Source organism: Numenius arquata, chromosome 11 (assembly GCF_964106895.1).
Source record: "Numenius arquata chromosome 11, bNumArq3.hap1.1, whole genome shotgun sequence".
NCBI lineage: Eukaryota > Metazoa > Chordata > Aves > Charadriiformes > Scolopacidae > Numenius > Numenius arquata.
Window position 1 is genome coordinate 20,051,286 of NC_133586.1, and position 25,035 is coordinate 20,076,320.

The window sequence follows — 25,035 nt, forward strand, 5'->3', positions numbered from 1 at the left end:
GGCCCAGTAAAGCCTTCTGGTTGCTTTATTTAAGCCGGAAAAGTGTGTATGTTTTGCAGCCCTCAAAATTACCATGGTCTAAAGAGAGTCCAAACAGAAGTTCTTAAAGAGAATATGTTGGAAACTGAATGCTTGATTAGATCACATCACTGTCTCTGCTTCTGCAACCTGAAAAAGCATTAGAATAATGCTTTTCATAATTCTTTCAAGTACTCAGGACACTTTTGATTCTATTGATTGTAGGAAGAGAATAAGTTTTTTAACGGCTCTGGAAAATATAGAAGTTTGATCACAATTTCAGTCTAACACAACCATTCATGCTACCGAATTAATTAACTATTCTAATATAGCTGCTCACATGGTATTTTGTGCTTTTGATTTAAAGACTCTGTTTCTGGATTAAGTATTTAAGGACTGCTGTTTTCATTTTAAGGTATGTGTTAGAACTCAAAGTGGCTGAAAAAAGTATGAAAATATCCTTATGTCTCCAAGAAAACAAACAACAACTGGAGACAAATTAAGAAAACCCTGCATGTATTTTAGCTCAAAGATCTAGGGGTCCATGTTTTAGTTGGGTCCATGTTTTATTGTTCTTTGAATAGGTGTCAACGTTGAATATTCAATTCCTGTTCCAAATACATTTGTAAGATAACATGTAATATTTTACTCATTTACATTAACTGTAGTCTTTTGTTCCCCAGATCGTACTCCAAACAAAATACTTGGGAGTACCTCTTCGGTGACGAAATGTTGCCCCTCAGATAGGGCCTCATTGAAAGCTCGCTGGACTTGATAGGCAGGCTTCCGCTGGAGCTCAGTGGGCTGCTTATCAGAATTAAACACGTGGTTTTAGTCTATATATTCCCGGTTTCTCATTCATATTTTTTGGTCCCATGAGTTGTAAGGAGTTGTTGCTATTGCTCTGGCTAAAAAAACAAGTGAGAAGAACAAAATTTGGGTAACAAAACAGTGAGAAGAACAAATTCAGCAACACTGGGTCCATTAAAAGTTAATGCTTTGACTAATTTGAGCAGTTGATAACTGGACCTACCCATAGCTGTTTCTAGCTGTTCTAGAAAGCTACACTTCCATGTCTAGTCTGTATTTGTGCCAAGGAGACCTGTTCTGCAGATCTTCAGTAGATGAGGTGGTAGTGACTCCACAGTGAATTCAGTACATTCATGATGCTTTCTTCCAGCAGAAAAACAGTAAGATCCTAAAGCTTTTGTGGAAACGAAAGCAGAAGGTTAATACATGTGACTGAGTCACAATTCACTTCCAATTCAGACAATGCTTGTGGACAAATCTTCCTGCTATTTCCTGAGCTCCACCAGCTGGTAAATCACTGTGTGTTTCTAAAAGCTCTTCTTGTAAAAAGTTAAAATTATGTGAATTGAAAAAGGGTTTGAAAATGTTACTGGCTAATTTCCTTGCCTGGAGAGGAAGGTATAAGCCTTTGTATAACTGCAAAGATAAATCAATGAGTATGCTGTTGATTTTGCTGATTCTAGAGTACCTGGACAAAAAGACAGAGTCTTATCTGTAAAAACGTTTTATTAAATAGCATGATTGATGTGAAGAATGAATAAGAATTCATGGTCAGTCATATTCTCTCATAAGGCCAACAGCCAGACAGAGGGATAGTTCCCTAGATTAGTTGTTTGGGTTAATATTACTATATATATTTAGTTAATGTAAGCCCAGGTCAGCTGTCAAGAAGCTGAGAATGAGACAGGGAAAGGGGACAGTAAACTACTTTTCTCTCTTACAGTTACGGGGCTCATGATCAGTTTTGATACAGCTCGCATCATTTGTGCCCAAGAACAAACACAGGCCAGGCAGAGAATGGATTGAGAGCTGCCCTGAGGAGGAGGACTTGGGGGTGTTGGTGGATGAGAAGCTCAACACGAGCCGACAACATGCGCTGGCAGCCCAGATAGCCCCCTGCATCCTGGGCTGCATCCCCAGCAGCGTGGCCAGCAGGGCAAGGGAGAGGATTCTGCCCCTCTGCTCCGCTCTGGGGATATGTCCCTGCAGTGCTGTCTCCAGCTCCGGGGCCACCAACATCAGAAGGACATGGACCTGTTGGAGCGGGTCCAGAGGAGGCCATGGAGATGCTCCAAATGCTGGAGCCCCTCTGCTGTGAGGACAGGCTGAGAGAGTTGGGGTTGTTCAGGCTGGAGAAGAGAAGGCTCTGGGGAGACCTTAGAGCCCCTTCCAGTCCCTAAAGGGGGGCCTCCAGGAAAGCTGGGGAGGGACTCTTGATCAGGGACTGTAGCAATAGGATGAGGGGTAACAGTTTTAAACTGAAAGATGCTAGATTTAGATTAGATACTAGGGAGAAATTCTGTACTGTGAGGGTGGTGAGACCCTGGCCCAGGTTGCCCAGAGAAGCTGTGGATGCCCCACCCCTGGAGATGTCCAAGGCCAGGCTGAATGGGGCTTTGAGCAACCTGGTCTAGGTTGCCCCCATGGCAGGGGGGTTGGAACTAAATGATCTTCTTTAAGGTCTCTTTCAACTCTAACCATTCTGTGATCTAAGAACTCACACCATTTCACTGTGTTCCCTGCAGTCCAATGTAGGTGATGGATAAAATAGGATTGACTTCCCTGAATGCTTGAAAACAATTTCAGAGCACAGAAAAGGGGCGCTGCCTTCTTTTATCAGTATCTCTTCTTTCATCTTCAGGGTTGTTGACATCACAGGGCCTTTTTTCTCGTCTCAAGCACACAGACTATTAAAACCCTCCAGCCTGGGTGAGCCTGTACCTGCTTCTCCTCCCATGCCAGTGCAGTGGGACAGGCAGCCCAGAGGGGCACCACCTGGCCCGGGAGAGCCCTGGAGCTGCAGGAACCAAAGTCCCTTTGGCCAACACTTGATTTCCGTCCTCTTCCTGCAGCAAAATCTCTCGGCACTAGGTGGTAGTGTGTGCTCGCTGGAAAATGCTGGGGCTGCTCACAGGACCTGGCAGAAATCCTCCCTGAGCCCAGCCTCCTCAGGGCTGTTAATGCTGTCAGGAGCGCAGCAGAAATTAAAACTGGGTTACCAGTGTAGAAAGACTTCTCTCTTTGAAACACAGGGGCCAGAGGAGGTTTCTAAGCAGTCTCTAGTCAGCATATCTTTCCTACAGCTCACTTAACCCGGCTTGCCTTGCCGCCATGAAATCACAGCCTTTTCCCTTGGCCTTCCCCATTGTGCCCACCTTGGGCCACCCTTGTCCCCCCTTGGTGGCCGCTCTTGGCAGCTCTTCACTATGGCATTGCTTCCTCAGAGATTTCTAGAGTCCCTTACATCAAGGTGGCAGGAAGCTTTGGGCCGATATTCAGGTTGTGTTTTCTTCTTCACTGTTTAATTTCATTTTTTTGCTTAAATCCCCAGCTTCCTCTGTACATCAATGCTAAATGATCTTGATGCTTGCAGATATTGGGAGCCAGAACACAAATGCACGCAGGGCTGTGCAACCACCTGCACTATTGGTGATACGACACAACCGTGTGCTAATGCAGGGAGGTGTTGATAAAGATCCTTTAACCTCCTTCCCTCCAGCCCTGTTCCTCTCCTGCTGTCTGTCTGGGAAGCTGGCGTTTCTCTGTTTAATTATCCTTTTGCTAAAGTTTTTATATGAGACTGGTTCTTCAAGCCAGATAAATCTTCCTCAGCCAGGTAGGGGACAAGTTAAGACTCTTGTCTAGAGCAGAAGTCACCCTGGTGAGCACATTGCCGCGCTGCATTCTTGCAGGTGTCACACAGGCGCTGTGTTGTTCTGAGCTTGCTCCGTGCTGTGCCTGGAGCTGAAGTGAGGGCAAGTCAGATCAAGGACCGGGGGATATAAAGGAGGATCCTAATGGACACTGGGTGCATCTGAGAAGCTTGCTCTGGTGTTTAGTCATTTTAAGTCCCACTTCAGAAATCTGTCCTCTGAGGCCCATACTTTGCTCTGATAATTTTCTGCCAAGATCGCAGTTGCAGTGTTCTGGGGGCAGTTTTGCCTTGTGTTTATCAAGGAGCTTTCCTTTCTTTATGCAATGATACTGGCAAATACCACCTAACTTTATACAGACCTTGTTCTTAACTGATTCTTGAACTTGTTGGACTGTTTCAACCTGGAGGAAAATATTATATTCCACAAATTTTCTAAAAATCAGTGAATAGCTAGAGGAAAGAAAATGTTCCCCCTTTTGGAAATATTGATAAGACCCTTGGTCTTAGCCTGGCCACGAACCAGAGCTCATCTGCACATGTATAGAATATAGTGGACAAAAAGATGGAATCTTATCTATAAAAACATTTTCTCAAATAAACAGATTGAAGTAAAGAATACAACAGACTATACCAGGCAGGGTAGATTCTGAAACCAGCCACAGCATCTGCTCTGTCTCCCAGAGCCAAAACAGGCGGTGAATGTGGGTGGAAATATGAAGAATCCTGTGGAAAGTAAGAAGTGTGGAGACATGGGAAGGAATTGGGAAAAGGTGAGGGGGGTTTATAGCATGAGATCCAGAGAGATGCAGTGTGATGGTGATACGATGTAAACTGTAGGAAACTAGGCACTAGGTTTGTGGCTTTATAGATCCAGAGGTTGGCATTTTTTACTGTTTCTGACTTTTCTGCCTCTTGGAATTATTTCCTTGTCCTTGTTGTTATTCAAAATGCTTCTCTGTGTCATCCGAAAATTTCATCAATGTGTCTCTTCTAGATCACCAGGAAAGTCTTGAGATCAACTCTAACACAGCGCTATCGTGATCCATTTTAAACACACTAACTACCTTTTCCCGCTAAGTAATCTGCTATTTTTATTCCTCGTTCACAATTCTTAAGCCAGCTCTCAGGCTATGTGGGTGCTGTTATGACAAAAGATGTGAATGCATGTTATATTCAGACTTTTGTGATTCAGTCCTTCAAATGTTTGTTTAAAGCCAAGTATGTTGGTTCTGCTACTTCCCTCTTACTCGCTGATGGTGTAAATCTATAGGAGGTTCCCTTCCCTATAAACTTCAGGGCATATATAACTGATTGTGAGTTTTTACCCTGCATCTTTTTTAGTGGCTTTTTGTGCTTATAATTTGTTTCTAGCAGGAAAAGAGTCAGATTTACAGAATGGGAATTGCTGGGATCATTCTTTTCTGAGGTTTGGTCTTGCATTTGATTCTCTGAGACTGCTTTTTTCTGTGACTTTTTCTCAGGCAACTCTTCATACTTCAAGTCATCTTTATAAAGGAAAAAAATGTCTTATCTTTTCTGTCCTTCTTTCAGCCATAAAGATACATGGGTTAATTTTCCAGATGTACTTTGCCAATTATTTTTTTAAGTGCACCACTTCATTCCCCAAAATCTAGACCTACCTACAAAAAGTAATAAGTAAATGAGAAGCCCTGGCTGGTACGATTGCTGGGATGCGTTTGATTTGTGTTTTCCAGGGTAAGTGATGTGGTGATGTCTGGCTGTGCTTGCAGAATCTGAAACAATAACTCTGACCTGCACGGTTCATCTCAGTGCCTGCCAACTCAGATGCCCTCTGCTGATATTTTAAATATAGCCAAAGTTGACTATTTCACTGCCTATCAAAATAAGAAAAAAGGGGATGAAGGAGCTGCATATTCAGCTGTGATTAAGATTGCATCTCAGCACTGTGAGTACTTGACCTGGGGATCTGCCCATTTCCCTGCCTCCCCCTCCAGTCACAAACATATTTAGCAGGACTGAGCCTGGCATCCGACCTCTGCTCCTGTCCATCCCTTTTAAGCTTCTGTGATGGCAGGGGAAAATAAGCTTGCTGAGCCCTATAAAGCTTATGACTCTGTGTGGATCCCAAGGAAGGGGTGCAAGTCCCAGGGAGTCCAGGGAAGGTGTGTTGTGCCCTGAGCAGCGTTCTATGCAGCTCCCTCTTCCCTCACCCAGCCGGGTTTGGAAAAATGATACCGCATTTTCCTTTTTTCTATAGCTTGTTCTGTTATTTTGTTAAATGGCGTGCCTCAGATATGGCTGCATAGTTCCTTATTGCTTTCACAGATGTGCTTTTCATCTGTTTTTAAGAAGCTATGTGAGCCATAAAGGAGAACACTAGGCGTATTCCCTTACTGTGCATTTTAAAGTATGTGCGAGGAGTTTGGTGTCTGATGTGTTTGTACACTGGATTCTAATCCCCATCTGCAACATTGCAGGACTGTGATTAACATGGCTTTGCTTTCCTGTGGCACCTTTCTGCTAATAAATTAATTCCCACAACTTTCATATGGAACGAAACCATATCATTAAACTTGCTTTGCAGACTCTATTCAGCTTTTGACTGCTCTGAAATACACACTGTTCAGTAATATATATATATATATAAAATATAGCTAGAACTGCAAAATTGACAAACAGTAATGAAATCTTCACCAAAAGATTACTGCTGTTTCCCATATAGGCTTACAAACACTCTTCAGTGGCTGAGTGAAAACACCCTAAAGAGGGGACCTATTTCACTCAGTTGCTGACAGCCGCAGGGAATTGTAACTGAAACTCAGAAGAATTGTAACTGAAAACTGCTCTCTGACCATCCTGGTCAGACCATGCTGACCATGCTACTATTCTATTTTTTTTTTAATTTACTTTTTTTTTTAATATTAAACTCACAGCCATAGTATTTGAGTGCCTGCAGACACCTCCTTGTCCCCTATTCCTAAACATCTGGGCATCTGTCCGTCTGTATCTCTATCTGTCCAAAGCTGCCTCTAGGATAGGTTGGTTTTGAAATGCCCTTCTTAACTCTTAAAGTCTTTAAAAGTAAAACAGATATTTGAGGGACTAAGCAATCCCTTGTGCCCTGCATGCCATGCTTCTTGAACCTGCATTGTCCAGCCATTTAAGCAGCTTTTATGCACTAATGTATGTTTTTTTCTAAAATGCTTTGGAAGTGTCTTCGTTATTGAAGCAATGACTTTGATGCTGTGAGCTCAGAAGTTGATGCGAAAGCCTGGCTTTGGTGAGCAGGACAGCTTGGACTGTGCCTTGGAAAAGCAGGATCCTCTCTAATCTTTTGGCCTTTGCCCAAGGTTTCAGGTAAGGTTCCTGCCTTATTCTTCTCTTTATGGCTATCAGGTATTATTTGTCTTCTCTAGTCTCAAGTTCTCCTCCTATCTGTGAAAAAGTTTAAGTGTCTGTTCTGCTCCAGGATCAGCTATTATCAAACCGCATCATCCATCACTAAAACCAATTTACTCTTCCTCCCATCTCGTTAACTTTATCCTTTTCTTTCTCCTGCTGAGGTTCAGGGTTACAAAAGATCTCAGGGCCTTCCTTATTTCTAAAATGGCAGTTCCTTCTTTGGTGCCTGCCATTTCTCTTGGGAAAGTGACATCAGAATTAAACAGAAAGACCCTTTGTAAGGGCCAGGCTGTGAGTGAGAGAAGTGAGGTCAAAAAACAGAACCATAAACTGCTCTCAGAGAAACAAATCAATCCTCTGCCAGGCACAAACACTCAACTGAATGTACAGGAGCTTCACTTGGGTAAAGCTGGAAATACAGCAGACCTGGAAAGGGCAATCACGGAGGAAAAGGACTGAAATTCATCTGTGCTCTGGAACATCCTTTCTTTAGGCCTCAAACAACTCTTGCTTTCATCAAAGTCCATCCATCCTACATCATTGTTCATTTCCTTCTTAATGGCTTATCCTGAACTCATCTTTCCCTCAGTTCCCTTCGCCCCTTGCTGCCGGCTTTCTGTCTCACCAGGAACATGCCTGGCCAATGTGTTGGAAACAGAACTGGCAGCAAATGCTAAAGGGAAAGTAAATTTTGGTCTAAACTGTTTGCCTCCTTTTTTGTTACCAGTTCTACCCAGCAAAGGAATGAGAATCTGCTGTCTTTTTCTGAGAGTTTCAGTTGAGTACTCTTACAAAACTTATGTTTAAATGAAAGGGAGGGAAAAGAAACAAAGAAGGTTATAAAGGTTATGTTATCTTCATAATAGAGAGGTTTGGCCAAAGTTCAGATCCCTGGGAAATGAAATCTAGCTGTATGATAGATAGACAGAGGTTCCCATGGTGTTGAAGATGTACATGCAGGAAGAAAGGTAGAAAAGAAATGGTGCTTACAGGCAATATAGATCAAGGGAACTTAAGAGCATCTGTAATTACTGGAATCTGATGCAATGCTCTTGAAGGTCTTTACCAGGGTTCAGTTCCTTTATTACCCAGCTATGCCAGGTCTTCCCCTCTGTCCATTCATTTTGGTCTTTGGGAGACTCAGGATTTCCCGAGTCATCTTGTGACCAACACGAGATTCATGTCAAAGCCTCATGGCAAGTCCCTGAAGGGAGACACAGGAATGAGTCAGACATGACGAACAACTCTTTACACCTCTGAAGCAGCCTCTGTGTTCCAGAGAGTGAGGCAGCCCCAGTGTGTTCTCAAGGTCTTATCACAGAAATGAATTCACAGGCGATGTCGCAGCTTGCACAATGCCTGCTAAATAGAGAAGTGCAACAGAATTGAGGGGAGTGGTGGCTGTGCAGCTGCGTGTTGCTTCTTGAAGCCTGCAACAAAAAAGGCAGACTGAAGGAGCTGGGGAAAGCTCTACACCAGACTTAAACAATATAGGGCTTGCAGGACACACTTGGCCAAGTAAGCCGTTTGTTTGGCCTGCCAGATGGTCAGGAGACACCACGATGTTTGGATCCCTGGGTGCCCGAGAGAGGTTCTCGTGCCTTCCACCGGCATGCCCGCTAGTACAGGCCAAGTGTCCCCCAGCTGGCACATGTGCACCTCTGTGCAGCTGCCAAAAAAAATGGGGTGTCACAGACAATGGGGAGGCAGAGGAGAGGAAAGGCAGATAAGAAGGCACGGAGGATGGAAGACCAGAGATAGCGATAGAGGCAGCTCTGGTAGGGTATGACGAAAGGTATGGTTTGAACTTGCTAAGCCTACCCGCCTATCTGCTGCAATGAGGCGTTCTAGGCCAAAATCTTGTCCTATGAGGGAAATAGGGCTGAGTCACCACATTCATGCCTCTGCTGTTTCATGCATCGCATCATGTAACGCTGATAAACTGATCTGTTTAGTTTTGTCTCTGCTGTTCCCTTAGAAAGGCTCTTCTAGGCCCTCTCTTTCTAATAAGTAGAGCCGTAATTTTCTGCTGTTTATTTATAGCTAATTTGCCCTTGAACTGATATCTTCTGTTATCTCTCAAAGGTCATCACCCTGCCTGCTGATGCATCGACAGACAACAGTCACATCCACTCTGTCTTCACTTTGCAGGCCATGCAGTCTGAGCCAACAGCGACAGTTCAGCCTTTCTAGGAAAGCCGAGTTGCACACACTGTACAATAGGAGTCTTTCAAATGATACCTGAAAAAAAAACAGGTCTTTCAACTCTGTGGACTTCCTGGTGTCTTTCATTCAGAGTATTTAACCAGTGTCAATCCTTACAGGCTCCTTTTGTAGCCAAGTGTGTTCTCTGCTGCTCTCTTTGCAGGAAGGATAGGAGATTTCAACCCACAAATCAGTAATGCTTCCATATGCTTGGAGTTGGGCATGTGCATAACTGTTTTTCTGGATGAAGATTAGAGTTCTCACCACTTGACAAGATTCAGCTTGTGGTTTGTGAAGTGCTGCCAGTTTCTCTGGAATTAAAGATTTATATAAAATATCAATGTTAAAAAAAAAAAAAGGCAATTCCCTATTCCAGGTTTTGTGTGTGTGTTTGTGTGTGTACTGCATTAATTAAAAGCTGGTTGGGAAACAAGAAGGACGCTCTGCAACAGTATTACTCGTATCACAGTAACCTCTTCATGCCCTGTGAGAGTTGATCCTTCTTCCCCAAGAGCTGTCGACTGTAGGCGAAGATGGGAAGGGACAAATAAAGGTGCAGAAATGATTTTCCCAGTGTCAGGAAGTGACAGAAATAGAGGCAGTATCTCTTGATCCCTGAATGTGGCGAGGTCCTGAATGTAGCAAACAGAAAACATCTCCATCCCCTGGAAAGTCCCACGAATGAAAACCAGAACCCTGCCTTGAGTGGTCGTGTGTGTCTGGGTGGAAACCCTGGCATGGGGACAGGATCCCTGATGGGATGAAGACATGGCACTTCAGGGCATGCTCTAGTGCCCGAGATTATTGTCTTGTGTCTGTTTGTGGGGTTTTTTTTTTTGGTGTAGTTTGTGTTGGGTGTTTTTTTGTTTTGGTTTTGTTATTGTTTTTTTCTGGTTGGACTCGATAATCTCAAAGGTCCCTTCCAACCATGAAGATTCTGTGAGTGTTCGCTTTACTCTGCTTTCATATTTTTCTGGGCATAAAATGTCGTACAAATGATTACAAAAGAACTTAAATGTAACACTAATAAATTTTTTCTTGGCCTCTGTAGTGCTGCAGAGTTTTATTTGCTCTGGTCCGCCGGAAAAGTCGGGGCAAGGCATTTGCAGTTCACACCAGCTGACCTCTAGGAGTACCGGAGGACCGGCGAGACCCTGAAATGACAAGCGCAAACCCCAAGCTGCCGTTTTTCTTGACAAAAATAACCAGTGGGGAGAGGAATAGAATCATAGAATGGTTAGAGTTGGAAGGGACCTTAAAGATCATCGAGTTCCAACCCCCCTGCCATGGGCAGGGACACCTCCACTAGAGCAGGTTGCTCAAAGCCCCATCCAGCCTGGCCTTGAACACTTCCAGGGATGGGGCATCCACAACTTCCCTGGGCAACTTGTTCCAGTGCCTCACCACCCTCACAGTAAAGAATTTCCTCCTAATATCTAATCTAAATCTCCCCTCTTCCAATTTAAAACCATTACCCCTTGTCCTGTCACTACATCTCCTGACAAAGAGTCCCTCTCCGGCTCTCCTGTAGGCTCCCTTCAGATATTGGAAGGCTGCTATGAGGTCTCCCCGGAGCCTTCTCTTCTCCAGGCTGAACAACCCCAGCTCTCTCAGTCTGTCTTAATAGGGGAGGTGCTCCATCCCTCTGATCATCTTCGTGGCCCTCCGCTGGACCCGTTCCAACAGGTCCATGTCCTTCCTGTGTTGAGGGCTCCAAAGCTGGATACAGTGCTCCAGGTGGGGTCTCACGAGCGCAGAGTAGAGGGGTAGAATCACCTCCCGTGACCTGCTGGCCACACTTCTCTTGATGCAGCCCAGGATGGGGTTGGCTTTCTGGGTTGCGAACGCACGTTGCCGGCTCCTGTTGAGCTTCTCATCCACCAACACCCCCAAGTCCTTCTCCTCAGGGCTGCTCTCCAGCCGTTCTTCGCCCAACCTGGGATTGCCACGTCCCAGGTGCAGGACCCTCCACTTGGAAGGAAGGAAGGAAGGAAGACCCGGGAAGAGAAGGGGCGGAACCACGGGTAAGCGCCGTTCGGCGGGGAGGGCTCCGAGCCGGGGGGGAGCGGCGGGCAGTGCCGGGGGGTCGGGCCGGGCCGCGGCGGCGCTGACCGGGGGCGGTGGCGGGGAGGAGCCGTACGGCTCCTCCCCGCCACCGCCCCCGGTCAGCGCCGCCGCGGCCCGGCCCGGCCCCGCTGCGTGTGTCCCGGGAGGAGGGCAGGGCGAGGGCGGGGCGGCTGGCGGGCCTGGCCCAGCCCGCCGGGGAGGAAGGGGAAGGGGGAGCGGGCTGCGCTTTTGCCCTTTTAAGCGAGCGAGTGGGTGCCGGAGCCCGGTACAAAGGCAGCCGCCGCCGGGCTCGCCCCTCCGTCCCCCCCCCCTCTCCACCCCCGCTCGCCCTCCCGCCATCTTCCGCCCCGCAGGCGCGGCCGGGGCCAGGGTCGGGCCGGGGCTGTAGGCGGAGGGAAAGGCGGCGGCAAGAGCGGGCGTAGGCGGCGCAGGCCCGGAGATGAGGCCAGGATGTCGGTGTCAGGGCTCAAGGCCGAGCTGAAGTTCCTCGAGTCCATCTTCGACAAGGACCACGAGCGCTTCCGCATCGTCTCCTGGAAGCTGGACGAGCTCCACTGCCAGTTCGTCCTCCTGCCGCCGCCGCCGGGCTCCGGCCCGCAGCCGCCGCCGCCGCTCACCATCCACTGCAACATCACGGTGCGGGGGCCGAGCGGGGGGCGGCGGGGGAGGGACGGGGCACTGCCCGCCCTCGCCATTGTCTGCGGGGGCGCGGGGAGGGGGCGCAGCCCCGCCGCGGGGGTGACTCAGCACCGGGGAGGGGGGGGGGGACGACCGGGGCCTCCGCCCGCCGGGGGGCTGCCGGGGCCCGCTTCCCCCCGAAGCTCTGCGGTCTGTCCCCGCCGCCACCGTGACAAAAGTTAGGCAGCGGCCGCCCCCGGCCCCTCGGTGGGGGGGGGGGGTGTCCTCCGCGTGGGAGCCTCGGTGGAAGGACGCGGGCCGTCGCCCGCTCCGGGGCCGGGAGCCGCCAGCCGGAACAAAGGGCGGCCGGGCCCGGGGCAGCGGCGGAGAGAGCCCCCGGGGGCAGCGGAAGGGCGGTGAGGGGAGAGCGGCGGGGTCCTCCCCGCCGCCTCCGTCCCTGCGGGGCACGGGGAGCGTTCCCCCCCCTGCCCCGGGCGGTGGGAGCCCGGCGGGGAGGCGGAGGGCGAGCGCTTTGCTGAGTGCGCCACACCGCCGCGGCCTGGGCCGGCGGCCCGCCCCGGGCCGGGCGGGGAAAGGCCCCACGGGCGGGCCGGGGGGCGGCCGGGCCTCCTCCCGCGGCGCCGGGGGCCGCGGCGGTGGCAGGGACGGGGCAACCTCTCATTTGGAGGGATAAAACAGTGCCTCCGGTCTGGTGGCGGGTCGTGGTGTTACCGTCATGGTGGCATTTAAACTCGTGAAGGGGGGAGTGAGCTGCCTTGAGGAATCCGAGGGGCTCCTGCCTGCCGTTTGCTTTGGGATTTCGTTTCTGTGTTTTGGGGTGGTTCCCCCGTTTCCCCCCCCCGTTTTCCCCCCCCCGCCCCCCCTTTATATTTGTTGGGGTCGGTTTGTTGTAAATGAGTGGGAGGGAAGCAGAGTAAAATGTTCGGTGTTGCATACCCTGGTAAAAATCCTCCGTCTTTTTAAAAGTTTAGGGCCTAAACTTGCCAAAGGTTTTGAATATATTGGCGTCTGTGACTCATGTACAGGAAAGTGCTGGAGGTTCATTTTTTACTGGACTGGCTACAGCTATAAGTGAATTTAAATGCCTTATCAAGATTCAGCTTAAGAGCAGAGTATTGAAAAATTTTAACTGGGTGAAAATAGGGTCAGTGCGTTTGGGTTTGAGGAAGGTAAGCTCTATAGCTTTTTTATCTTTGGCCTGTAAAAGGATGAAAGTTTAAAACAGCACGGAGGTAGAAATGTGTGTAAGTGTAAATATTTGAGTGCTGAAAGATGAAAATGTGCATGCAAACCAGGCAAATCTAATAATCTTGATCAGATCCTTACTTCCCTTAAAGTAACTCCTTTATTAAAGGAGACTTGCTAAGAGGATCTTTCAGGTTTCACAGCTAATTGTCATGAGAAGTCAGTTTGGTGGTCATGGGGTTGATGTTTATTTTACTGGACACTTGTATATACTTGTAAGACATAAGATGTTTTTTATGGTAAAATAAGCAAGATGCTTTGGTATTCTTGTTTTTAGACATGACCTGGCAGTTGATGGATTGTGTGACTTTGTTTAAATATTTTTTATTCAGTAGATTGTTTCATTGCTGAGGAGTTCTGGCTATTTCTTTCCACGCAACGTGATCTCTTTCATAAGCCTGTCTCTAAAGAGTAAAATAAAAGGTCTGATGATTGTGCACCCTCAGTTGCCAGTTGAATTTGATGGGTTATTTCTTCTTTGTCAAGTGACAGCTGACAGGGAAGCCAGTAGTAAGGGACTGAAGTTTTTGGTGCATTGGATTTGTGCTGTGGTGTATGTCTACTTCTGAGGCTGCTTTTGTCGTAGTTACTTTGGATAGCAATTCTTTCTGAACTTGCAAAGACATACGCCTGCTTGCTTGTAGGCCTTTGGTTGATGTGTGTCTGAACAAGCAAGAAACAGGCTTAGGTCACTCTTGGCGTTTTTATGTATTATTGAGGAAACAGTGTCTGCAATCTGCTATTACAGTTGCTTGCCCTAAAGGTCAAGAGGTCTTTTGCATGCTATTAGACTTGTAGCATATGAACTTGCAAAAAGAACAGAAAAAAGAGCTGTTTCAGACCTCAGAGCCGAGACTTCTGCTTTGACAAAAGGCTGTGTCCAACCTTCTTGAAACTTCTGTTTCACAGCTGTCTGCAAGCAGCTTGGTGCTTTCCAATGTTGACTAATTTTTGGTTCTTTGAGGTAGGTGGCTGTTTTCCCCCACCCCCCAGTTGAGTCTCTTGACTGCTAATTGCCTCCAGTTTTCTTTCTGTAGGTACTATAAACTAGGAAAAGCATGACTCTTGCTTGCTGTGCTTCAGTGGATCTGCAGGTACTGTGGGAACTAGAACTTCAAATGGTGGTAGTAGCATGCAAAAGCTGCTACAGCTGTAAAGTTGTTGGTAAATATGTTTTCTTGGGGAGACTCACCCCCTGCATCAGAAGCTGCTACCTTAGTGCTCTGGATTTGCAGTGCAAATATGTAACTTTAGCTGTTGGCTTCTTCCAGCCAGTTTAACTCCTACAGTATTGATCAAGCCAGGATATGTCCTTTACTCAACAAAAGCTAACAGTAGATTGTGTGTCTGGATGCTCAAGAATCCTGTTAAGGGGAAGAGTAAGCACAAATCTCAATAATCTTTTTTTACTTTGTGGTTCTGTTTGGGTACCTCAGTATTTTACCTAAAATGAAAGCTGTCTAGCAGTCTGTGCAGGTGTTGAAGTTACTGGCTGGAGAAAAGAATGGTAGGGAAGGAGGCTTCCAGGAGCTTCTGCGTTAAGTCTGAAAAGAGACCTGATAACTAAGTTGCTCTGATCTTCACAATGGATCTCTTTCTTTTCCCTGGTCTAGAGAGAGAAGGCAGAGGAAAGAGGAGACATTATCCTGGAGAGGTGAGAGAGATTGTCTGTTTAGGAACTCCGTGGATCTCCACAAGTTTCCTAGACTAAATTCCACAGATTGATTAGAAGTCTGCCCTGGAATTTCTCACTGAGATGATTGTCTGCAGTATAGTTCGTAGAACTGTCCAAGTTAAACATTTGCTGCAGCATCCTAGGAGTAGTCTACCTGTGATACTGAGCAATGCGTGAGATTAAAGCAAGATACATTTTACTTGATAGCTCTTCTGTTTCATAAAGTGACAGGCAAACTTTGTCAGAGTCTGTCCTTTATTATTTCTGGTAGTGACCCATATTGGAACTTAAATGGTTAATCAGATTATTTTAAAAGAGGCACTTTAGGGTGGAGTCATCCCTGTCAGAAACATTGCTGCTTATTCTGGAGAACTGTCTTAATTATTGAACTTGTTCAGGCTGTGTACCTTCACGTTCCCATTTTGTTATGCCAACAGCAGTGTCTCCCTCCTGGAGTTTTATTTCTGTTTATCTCGGGTTTTGTTTTCATTTAAGGGCAGTATTCCAATTAATCAAGTTCAATAAACCAGTGTCCTTTACCATATGTATTTATCCTGATCCTGTTTTGCATGTTTTTTGAAATAGTATCAAAACAGTGGCCTTACTGAGAGGAGTGTGTTTATTGATCATGACTTCAGGTAGGTGTCTTTTGGTGCAACCTGTAGTTTGTTTGGTACCTTATCAGACTTCTGTCATAGTGCTCCAAAGGGTGTGTTAGAATTATTCAATCTTATCCTTGTTATCGCAAGAAAAGGGACTGATTTGGACTGCTGTAAAACATATCTCTTATTTTTTTTTCTATAATCTCTTCAGAGAGAAACTAGATATTAATCTCTCTCCGCCCATACACAAAACTACCACTGAAATTCTGTTTCCTCGAGTGGCACTTGCAGGTAGAGCAGGGTTTGTGCCAGCTCTGTGTGGGAGCAGATTTTGCCCCAAACAGATACTGGGCTCTGATGTGCAGTGACATCCTTCAGACATTAACAATTCCATTCACGTGATACGGCTGACTCCAGTACACTCTTGCTTCTCTGCTGGAAAGAAGTATCTTCTGCTTTCGCTGAAAAATGCCCTGCTGCTAAATCGGAGTTAGAAGCTACTATGAAAGACTTGAAAAGGTTGCTGTCTACAGATAACTGCAATTGATGGGAGAAGACTTTATTTTCCCTTCTGAACTAGAATGGATGAGAAGATATTGCCCGTGAAGCTTTTTACAAGTTGGGTATATACAGAAAGTGAGTGTATTAGAACATGAGATAGTTCTTCAAAGGCGTAGGATTTTTAATATTAAATGCACTCCTGGCTAATGCCTCGACGGCTGATAACCTTCTAAAAAGGTTATTTATTTGTACACAGAACTAACCACATAATAAATGAGGCTTTCGGTTCAAACCACAGATATTTTTTGGGTTTTTTTAGATTACTAGACATTCTGTAGTGAGGTTAAGACCTTTGTCTTGCAGCATATGGATACCAAGACTAAATAAAAACATACACAGCTTTACCTTGATAATATATACTTTTCTAACTAGAATTAGATATACTTGGAGTTTTTGAAAAGGCACTCAGGTAACTATTGTCAAACATAACTTACGCAATAGAAATTGAGAAGGTTTGTCTTGTTTTATTTAGCAAACCAGAATTAAGCAAACAGAGAAAAAAAAAGCTAGAAAAGTGAGGATTTTAACTTACCTTTGTATGCTAAGACTGTAATTGGAAAAGGAGTATTGCAAAAAGGAGTAGGAGGAATCTTCTGTGTCTGGAAGACACGGGCCCTTACTTTCCTGACACCGCAGCTTAGTTGTGCTGCGTGTGAAAGGCTGTAACAGTACCGCAGCGTTTTGCAGGTCAGTTGTTCTGTCCCCTCTATAATGTATGGAGTGCTCCTAAAATATCCACAATGGTGGGCTTCAAATATATATTGTGGCTTATGTCAAGGTTTTAATGTACAGGAAATTGCACTTATTTCAAGTGGGTTACTTAGGTGAGTTGATGATATAGTAATTTCAGAACTGGGACTGTTAATTAAAAGAAGTTTTATAAAAAGGATTATATTCTTTTTACTCAGCATGCTTCCTCATGTGAACTGTTCAGGAGGTTTTTGTAGAAGGCTGAAAGGTAATTTTTATATGTTTCTTCACAGTCACTGATTTTAAAGAGACTAACTTAGAGTAGGGCTACTTTCTAACAGGCATTTGATGGTATGTGATGGTTGCCTTTGATTTGTGTTTGATATTTACTTTGTGCAATGATATTTACTTTGTGTCAAAATTGGAGTACTGGTAGTTGGCCTTACAGAGACCGACTTTAGGCTACAAGAAGCAAGAGTATGCACTATTGCTACTCTTGATTTTGTTGTTCGTTGTGGGTTTTTTTTTTTGGGGGGGGGGGGGGGGGGAGAGAGAAAGGGCAGGGCATGCTAAGATTTTGACTTTCCTTTCCAAGCTTTTTATCAATGAAATGAGAAGAATTAGGGAGTAGTGTAGAAAGTGCTTTCTAGTCTGGAAAATAAGGCTGCACTTCCAAATTCATCGTGGCAGTCTGTCTACAATGGAACACTGTCACATCAGAAGTTATTAATGGAGTTGATCAAGTGTGTACCCAAGAAAAGAGTAGCTTCATTCTGTCAGACTTACTCAGACTAGAATGAATCTGCAGGTGTGTTTTCAGTGTTAATGCCAGAGGATACTGTGTATTGATGACTTGATGACATGTTGATATCCTCAATGTGAATTAAAAATTACAGTTGCTAGGAAGAACAAAGTACGGTTGTGTCCCGTGCACCCTGTAATACTGCTGTTGCTCACAGAGCAGCAAAGGCAGTGTGCCCTGTGAGGGGGCCAAAACTGAGCTTACTGGATTAAGGACCTGGCTGTCATGTAAAAATTCCTAACCGGGTTATTGTTGATCTGGATGGTTTCCCAGTCTGGTCCCCTGCGTGGCTGCACAAACAGCTGTACCGTCACAGCGGAGGGCACGGGAGTCAGCGAGTGCTGGGGAAGCGCCGAAGCCAGCACTGCCGCCAGAGCCGCTTGCCAGGCGCCAGCCGGGTCCTCAGTGCCGCTTGGGATTGCTCCCACATGGAAGATCCCCCCCCGGCAGCAGCGGTGGGCCTACGTGAGAGTCTGGCTTGTGACAGTCACAGCTAAATAGAGACAACTGGACCATGCTATCTGGAAGTAGTTTGTGCATTTACTTGAAAAATCACATTCCTTTCAGGAGAATGGAAGAGACAAAGAGATGGAGACGGTTCTCTAAATAGTATTATTTAAAAAAAAAAGGGGGGGGGAGGGGGGAAGCAAAACATCTGAATAGGAACAAATGTTTTTAGAAGCTGATTAACAAAAATATCTACTATTTTAGTTATGCCTCAGTGTGGACTGCTGTTCAGTACTGTCAGGTTTACCCTTATGTAGTTCTGAAAGATTATAAACCCCTGAATTCATGGCTGGAGTAGATTTAACTTTTTTTTTTTTTCTCTCTGTAGACTCTGAATGGTAATATGCCATTTTAAAGAGACATGATAGTTTATGATTTAGTAAGCATTCCACTGTATTTCTTCAGCTGTAAGCTCTGTAGAAGTGAAAATGACCTGTCGCCAGCTCATAGAAGACAACTGGAAAATGAAATGACTGATAAGGAGAGGTTATTTAACATGTAGGTCTTAAATAGGCCTGGGTTCAGTAGAGTTGAAGCTAACATGATCAGAATCCTTCTCGGTTGATCTTTGCTGGAAACAAGCACACCCGTCCGTGTGTGTCTTATTGGCTTCTCGCTTCCAGCTCTAATCTTTTAAGTGTGGTATTAAAATAATGATCTTGCGTGTTTTGTTTCTTTTTTATCTCCTCATGCATACAAGGCATCCTGGTGTATTAAGTCCTGTAGAGCAGTTAGGGCATGATTTATTGAGATTTAGTTAGGACTGAATTCTCCTTTCTCCCAGATCTCTAGTTTTTTTAAGCCCTCTGGGAGAAAGTGTTCAATAGGGTTGCAGATCTTGTAGCAGCTTCCTCAGTGTGTATTCAGAAAGGCAGAAACATAAGCTCTGTCAGAACTTGTATGGTGGTATTAGAAAAAAATTAAAGCGTTCCTGTGCAGTGGTGTTCAAGAGACCACAGGCTTCCTTGAATTTTTGAAGTAGGAAATAACTGTGGTAAGAGTGCGGTATTTAACTTATTAATGGTAAACATCACTTGAACTCCATGGTATTGAAATTTTGGGGGGGGAGACACAAAGTTCCACCTAAATGGCTCTAATCTGAAGGCCAGTGACCAAGTCAGGGCAGCTGGTAGGTGCTGGTGTGAGTGAGAGCTGGGCAACCTGGTGGCTGGAGAGCTGCTCAGGTGCAGGAGCAGCAGGACCACTGTCAGCAGAGAGAGTGACATGTTGCAACTTAGTTATAACCACTTCTTCGGTTCTAGCCTTATCAGAAGCTGTTTCTTGCTACTCTGGCTTTGTGATGCTAGTGTCAGAGAGAGGTTTTGTGAATGCACCTGTCTGTATAGTTGTAGGAGCAGGTAATCAATAACTCTTGATGATTTGACCAAGTTGATAATTTGTTTCAAGTAACCAGGCTTCCTTCAGGAGTTCATGAAATCACGGAATTGTCAGAGTTGGAAGGGACCTCTAGAGATCATCCAGTCCAACTCCCCTGCTAAAGCAGGGTTGCCCAGAGCACATCACCCAGGACTGCATCCAGGTGGGTCTTGAAGATCTCCAGAGAAGGGGACTCCATGACCTCCCTGGGCAGCCTGTTCCAGGGCTCTGGCACCCTCAGCGGAAAGAAGTTCTTCCTCATATTTGAGTGGAGCTTCCTATGTTCCAGCTTGTGCCCGTTGCCCCTCGTCCTATTGCTGGAAACCACTGGAAAGAGTTTGGACACATAAGCTACTGTGCTGCTGGTAAAGGAAGTATTGGAGAGTCAGATTTGCAAAACACCTTTCTCTTTAGCACACATGTCTAGCTGCTTATTAGATAAACCACTGCCAGCTGGAGAGCGTGTATAATGCATGCATTAAAGCAGAGAACCCCTTCTGGCTGAGGGCTCTAAACCAGCCATCCTCTGACAACTGTCGAGAGGAGAGTACAAGCACACAGTGGCTTTTCTGTGTGCGAGGAGCGAGACGGGTTGGTCCAACTGCTGTGAGGTGCTGTGGTAAAAACCTGGATTCTAGTCTCAGTTCTACAACCTTCTTCCTGATAGCAAGTCACTTCGTCTGCAGTGATGCTGCATTCTGAGCTCTGTTTTCAGTGTGGGTGAGCTGTAATTTTTTGTTGCTGTTCGAGGGATTGGCAATGGAGCGTTCCTTAGCTCACTTAGCTGGGTTGGCCCTCGACAACAGTTCTCATGTTCAGAGGCTACAGGCTGTTCTTGAACAAGTGTCAGTTGCTGCGCTGGTGGCTGAGCCGGGCTTGGTGTTAGGAGTTGTGTTTGAGCAGCAGCACGTTAACATTGGGTGGATTTTACTTTGGGTCCCTACCAAAGTGTTGAGAGTGTTTGTCTTTTCTGTGAATTTCTTTGAGTGGATAGACCGCATGCCGCATGATGATGATGACCTGGAGAATAAAGTGTTCCTTCATGGTGAAGATCAATAACCCTGTTTTTTATCAGAAAAGAGCTTTTTTTTTTGCTTTTATGCTCAAAGTTCATATTTTAATTGTGTAGTTGTGTTACACTGGGCAAACAAGTAACCTGCTGCCTTCTGTTTGGTAAGGGGAGTGGATGAGGTTGTGGCAGCTGATAAGAGAGGCTGATAAAGCTATTTTTCCAAGGGTAATGGGCAATTTCACATATCAGAATCAGCAGTTGGGACATTTTGTGTAGATTAAGGAGTTTGAAGAATGACTGGCTGTAAAAACCAGACTGAAAGAATTTCACCATAAGAAGTGTAAGAACTCTGATACCGCATCCGCATTCCTGTTTGTGACCATTTGAAGTGATGTTTTGTGCCTTTGCTACTTCGGTTGTATGCATTTTGGCTTCTTCAAGGGATGATTGAGCAGTGAGAGATTTAAATGTGTGAACCTGGATAGAGACATGGAAGTAAGGCACAGAAGTGGCTTAGATTATTTCACAAACTTTGAAAATACTGGCCCCTTGTATGTGTCTGTTTGAAAGCAGTGTTTGCTTAAGTCTTTTCCAGGTTCATCCCCCCCCAAAATGTTATTTTCTGCCTCAGATGTATCCAAAGTAAAAAAAAAAAAAAAGTTAAAGATCCAATAATAATTTCAAGAGAATTCTATGGGCCTGGGTTGAACAAATGAATTTGTGCAGATGAAGTGGTAAATTACAAGCTGCTTGGGTTTCGGAATAATTTTTACACAAGTGGATTACCATTGAAATACTGTCCCTGTTCCTACTTAGCTGTGGTCACCATCTTATGAATACTGGCACGTGCAGGTGCTGCTGAATCTATGTATTGCAGAAAGCGTTCCATAATCCAGGCCTTCGGTTCATTTAAACACTCGTACAGAAAGGGGCTGTAGAAGGTGCGAAGGGTCAGACCTTCGCACGTGTGTCTGTGAAGGCCTGATGTGGCAGGAGGGGAACTGCTTCTCTCTGCCCAAGAGGGGCTCTGCTGTGAAGACAGAAGTAATGTCTGTAACCATTCTTTATGCTCTTAACATAAACATTTCTTTGTGGTAGCCTTCTGCAATTAGTAGAACTCGTTTGCACAGAGAACTAACTATATTTAGTTTTCTTTGGGACGATTTGTGATTGCAGAGTGAATTTTACAGGCACCTATAGAGTTGTGGTTGCTCTGTTCCGTGAGGCACGTGCCTTTGACCCTGCCTACTCTAACATGGCTGTATTTAATAACATAATTCTCAAACAAGATACTCTGCTATGCTTGCATCATTCCCTGGAGAGCGTGCAGGAGAGGAACATCGTGACCCTGTTAGTCGTGTTGTTTTAAGGTGCTCCTGAAGGCACTCAGTTTTGCGGCAATGAGCACGTCAGCAGAACCTACACGGAGCAGAGTATGGGATACTTTCACCCTCCTCCTGTAAAGGGGCAAGATGATTAATCACAGAATCATGGAATTGTCAGAGTTGGAAGGGACCTCTAGAGATCACCTAGTCCAACTCCCCTGCTAAAGCAGGGTTGCCCAGAGCACATCACTCAGGACTGCATCCAGATGGGGCTTGAAGATCTCCAGAGAAGGGGACTCCACGACCTCCCTGGGCAGCCTGTTCCAGGGCTCTGGCACCCTCAACCAGAAAGAAGTTCTTCCTCATATTTGAGTGGAGCTTCCTATGTTCCAGCTTGTGCCTGTTGCCCCTCGTCCTATCACTGGAAACCACTGAAAAGAGTCCGGCTCCATCATTCTTCAGCCCACCGTTTAGGTACTTGTAAGCACTTATAAGGTCTCCCCTCAGCCTTCTCTTCTCCAGGCTGAAGAGCCCCAGCTCTTTGAGCCTTTCCTCGTAAGGGAGGTGCTCCAATCCCTCAGTCATCTCAGTTGCCCTACGCTGGACTCTCTCCAGTAGTTCCCTGTCTCTCTTGAACTGGGGAGCCCAGAACTGGACGCAGTATTCCAGTTGTGGCCTCACCAGTGCAGAGTAGAGGGGGAGAATGACCTCCCTTGACCTACTGGCCACACTCTTCCCTATGCAGCCCAGGATCCCACTGGCCCTCTTGGCAACAAGGGCACATTGCTGGCTCATGGAAAGTTTGCTATCCACCAGGACTCACAGATCCTTCTCCTCAATGGTGCTTTCCAGAAGATCTACCCCTAACCTATATTGTTGCCTGGGGTTCTTCCTCCCCAGGTGCAGGACTTTACATTTGCCCTTTTAGAACCTCATTAAGTTCTTCTCTGTCCAGCTCTCCAGCCTGTCCAGGTCATGCTGGATGGTGGCGCAGCCCTCTGGAGTGTCGGCCAGCCCTCCCAGTTTAAGCTCCGGCAATCTCCAGGGGTCTGACCAAAGGGTGCTGCTTCATCTGGGATTGTTTTGGTATAGCCTTTCTCTCGCTGTCAAGACACTCACTAAACTCGAGGGTAGAATTGTAGCAATTTTCTGTGTTTGAAAGAGATACTTGTATTTGAGTCCTTTGAACTTGATGCTTCACCAAATCTGTGAGTTGTTACAAGTTTTCTCACTGAACTGAGTGTGTCAGGCTTTGACTTCAGGAAGAGTGTAAGAAAATCAAAGCTAACACAAGCTTGCTTTCTGTGGTATAGAAACAGTTAAAGATCTCTGTTTTACTGAACTCTAGTGAATAACAGATGTCCTTCTGTTTATATGCATTGGGCAAGTTAATAGTATGTTGTATACAATCTTAAAATTCAAAAGGAAAAGCAGGTTGAAGTTTTCCCCCTGCTCAGCAGGGGTGGGTAAAATTCACTTTGCTTCCTCCCCTCTTCCAATATTAAATTTAATTTTTAACCCCCCATTGCATACACTTTTCTTTAGCACTCTGGATAACTGGACTGTTAGATTCTTAGAGAAACAACAATTCTTTCCTATGTAGAAGTGCAAATTTTTACTTTGAACTTGGAAATGAAATGTTAGACTATTGTAATATGTTCAATAACTCTTTCAGTCTGTACAGCAGAGCAAATGGTGATGTCTGGATGTTTGAAAATACAAGTTTTTGGGGTTTGAATACCTTGAGGTTTCTGGGAAATAGTTTTGTTTGGATTACTTCCAATGAAGTTTCAAAAAACCTGAGTTGAAAGTGACTCTTCCTGCTTTCTGCTTTTTGAAATTATTATAAAGAATGGGATGGGAGGGCAGATGACAATCTGCTGACTTTTAAAGGTTCTCAGCCTATAGATTTCACGGACGCTCAAGTACCCAGTGGCAGAAAATGCTTACTTGCATCTTCCAAAGCTGCCTTTGGAAAATTTGGCTCCTAATAATGGGAAGCAATCTGTCAGTAGTGTAATCACAAGTAATACTCTTTCAAGAAGCTGTAAGTACTAGTGTTTTATGGTCATCAAGCTAAACTTTAGCTTTAAGAATATCTTCTCATGTCCTGATATTTTTGTTAATATTAAATCTCTTGCTTGTTTTTTTTTTCCCTCTAAAGGCAGGTTGACACAGGTGAAAAATTCGTAAGTAGCGAATGATTGACTAATAATTTCAAACAATATATACTAAATTGTATTTAATTGTATAGTCTAATCTTCAGTATTTTTTTGAATGTTTGTTTAGGATATATATGAGATCCCTAACCAGTGGGACTTGATTTTATTTTTTAAAAAATGTAGTTCTCCTATTTAATTCAAACAAACAAACTTGGTAGCATCAAGGTGTCTGCTGAGGCAAAGCCGTCTATGATTTGAGATCAATTACTTGATGTGTCCTTATAGCTGCAAAAGTGTTCACCTTGAAAAGGCTGTATCAGCCCTCTGAAATGTCTTCTTACATTAGGATTTACTTCGTTACCAAGCCCTGCGTGAGCTAGAACGGTCTCTTGCCAGCCTTCTCAAAGCAATTAAGCTGGTTAAAAGATCTGGGGGTTTGACGTTCTGTTGCTTGGAAGTAAAGGGGGGAGGACAAAAAAATTTTGGGACTGAGAAGGTAAAAGTTAGAAGTGTTGTTATGAAAATCAGCTAAGTTTTAGTTGTGGCTGGTGTAAAAAGAACAGAACTAGATTCTGTCAATGATGGAGATTTTGCAAAAACTGTAAACGGGAAAGAAATAAAATTGGTTGAATTTTGTCTAGCCTGTATGCTAAGTAAAAGAAAAAAAACCCCAACACTTCAGTCTAAGATGATCTGGAAATTAAAGAAAATGAACAACTGTCAGCATATAGTTGTGATTTTTAAATCATAATGCTGAAGACGTGTGTTTCAATGTGTGTTCCTCCCACTTGGCCATGATAAAATGGCTCCGTTGTGTACAAGGAGACGTGGTTACGCTCTTACCTCATCGCAGGCTGCGTGTACAGGTTGTTCTAATCTTAGGAATGTCAGCAAGACGTGGTGTTTTAATTTAGCAACTTCGCAGTTTCAACAGCATTGTAGTAATTTAGAAATAGCTCCTTTAAAAGTCTCTTGCTAACATCAAAATCGTGTCGCCGCAGCTTTACAGAGCAGGATAAAGATTATATAACTCTGCAAGTAAAACAGCCTGATTGTTAAGGATGAGAAAGCTTAGAAAG

At 45.1% G+C, this 25,035-nt stretch overlaps 1 protein-coding gene across 2 annotated transcripts in view; it reads left to right on the plus strand.

The window, feature by feature from the left end:
- Positions 1 to 11,550: 11,550 nt before the first annotated feature.
- UBE2Q2 (ubiquitin conjugating enzyme E2 Q2) overlaps positions 11,551 to 25,035 on the plus strand; it is a 51,427-nt gene continuing 37,942 nt past the window's right edge. The window contains exon 1 of one of the 2 annotated variants that reach the window (XM_074156700.1): positions 11,551 to 11,995. In XM_074156700.1, the coding sequence (XP_074012801.1) occupies positions 11,810 to 11,995 (186 nt within the window). In that variant the 5' untranslated portion in view covers positions 11,551 to 11,809. The remainder of the gene's footprint in view (positions 11,996 to 25,035) is intronic. The other variant, XM_074156701.1, reaches the window with a different exon arrangement.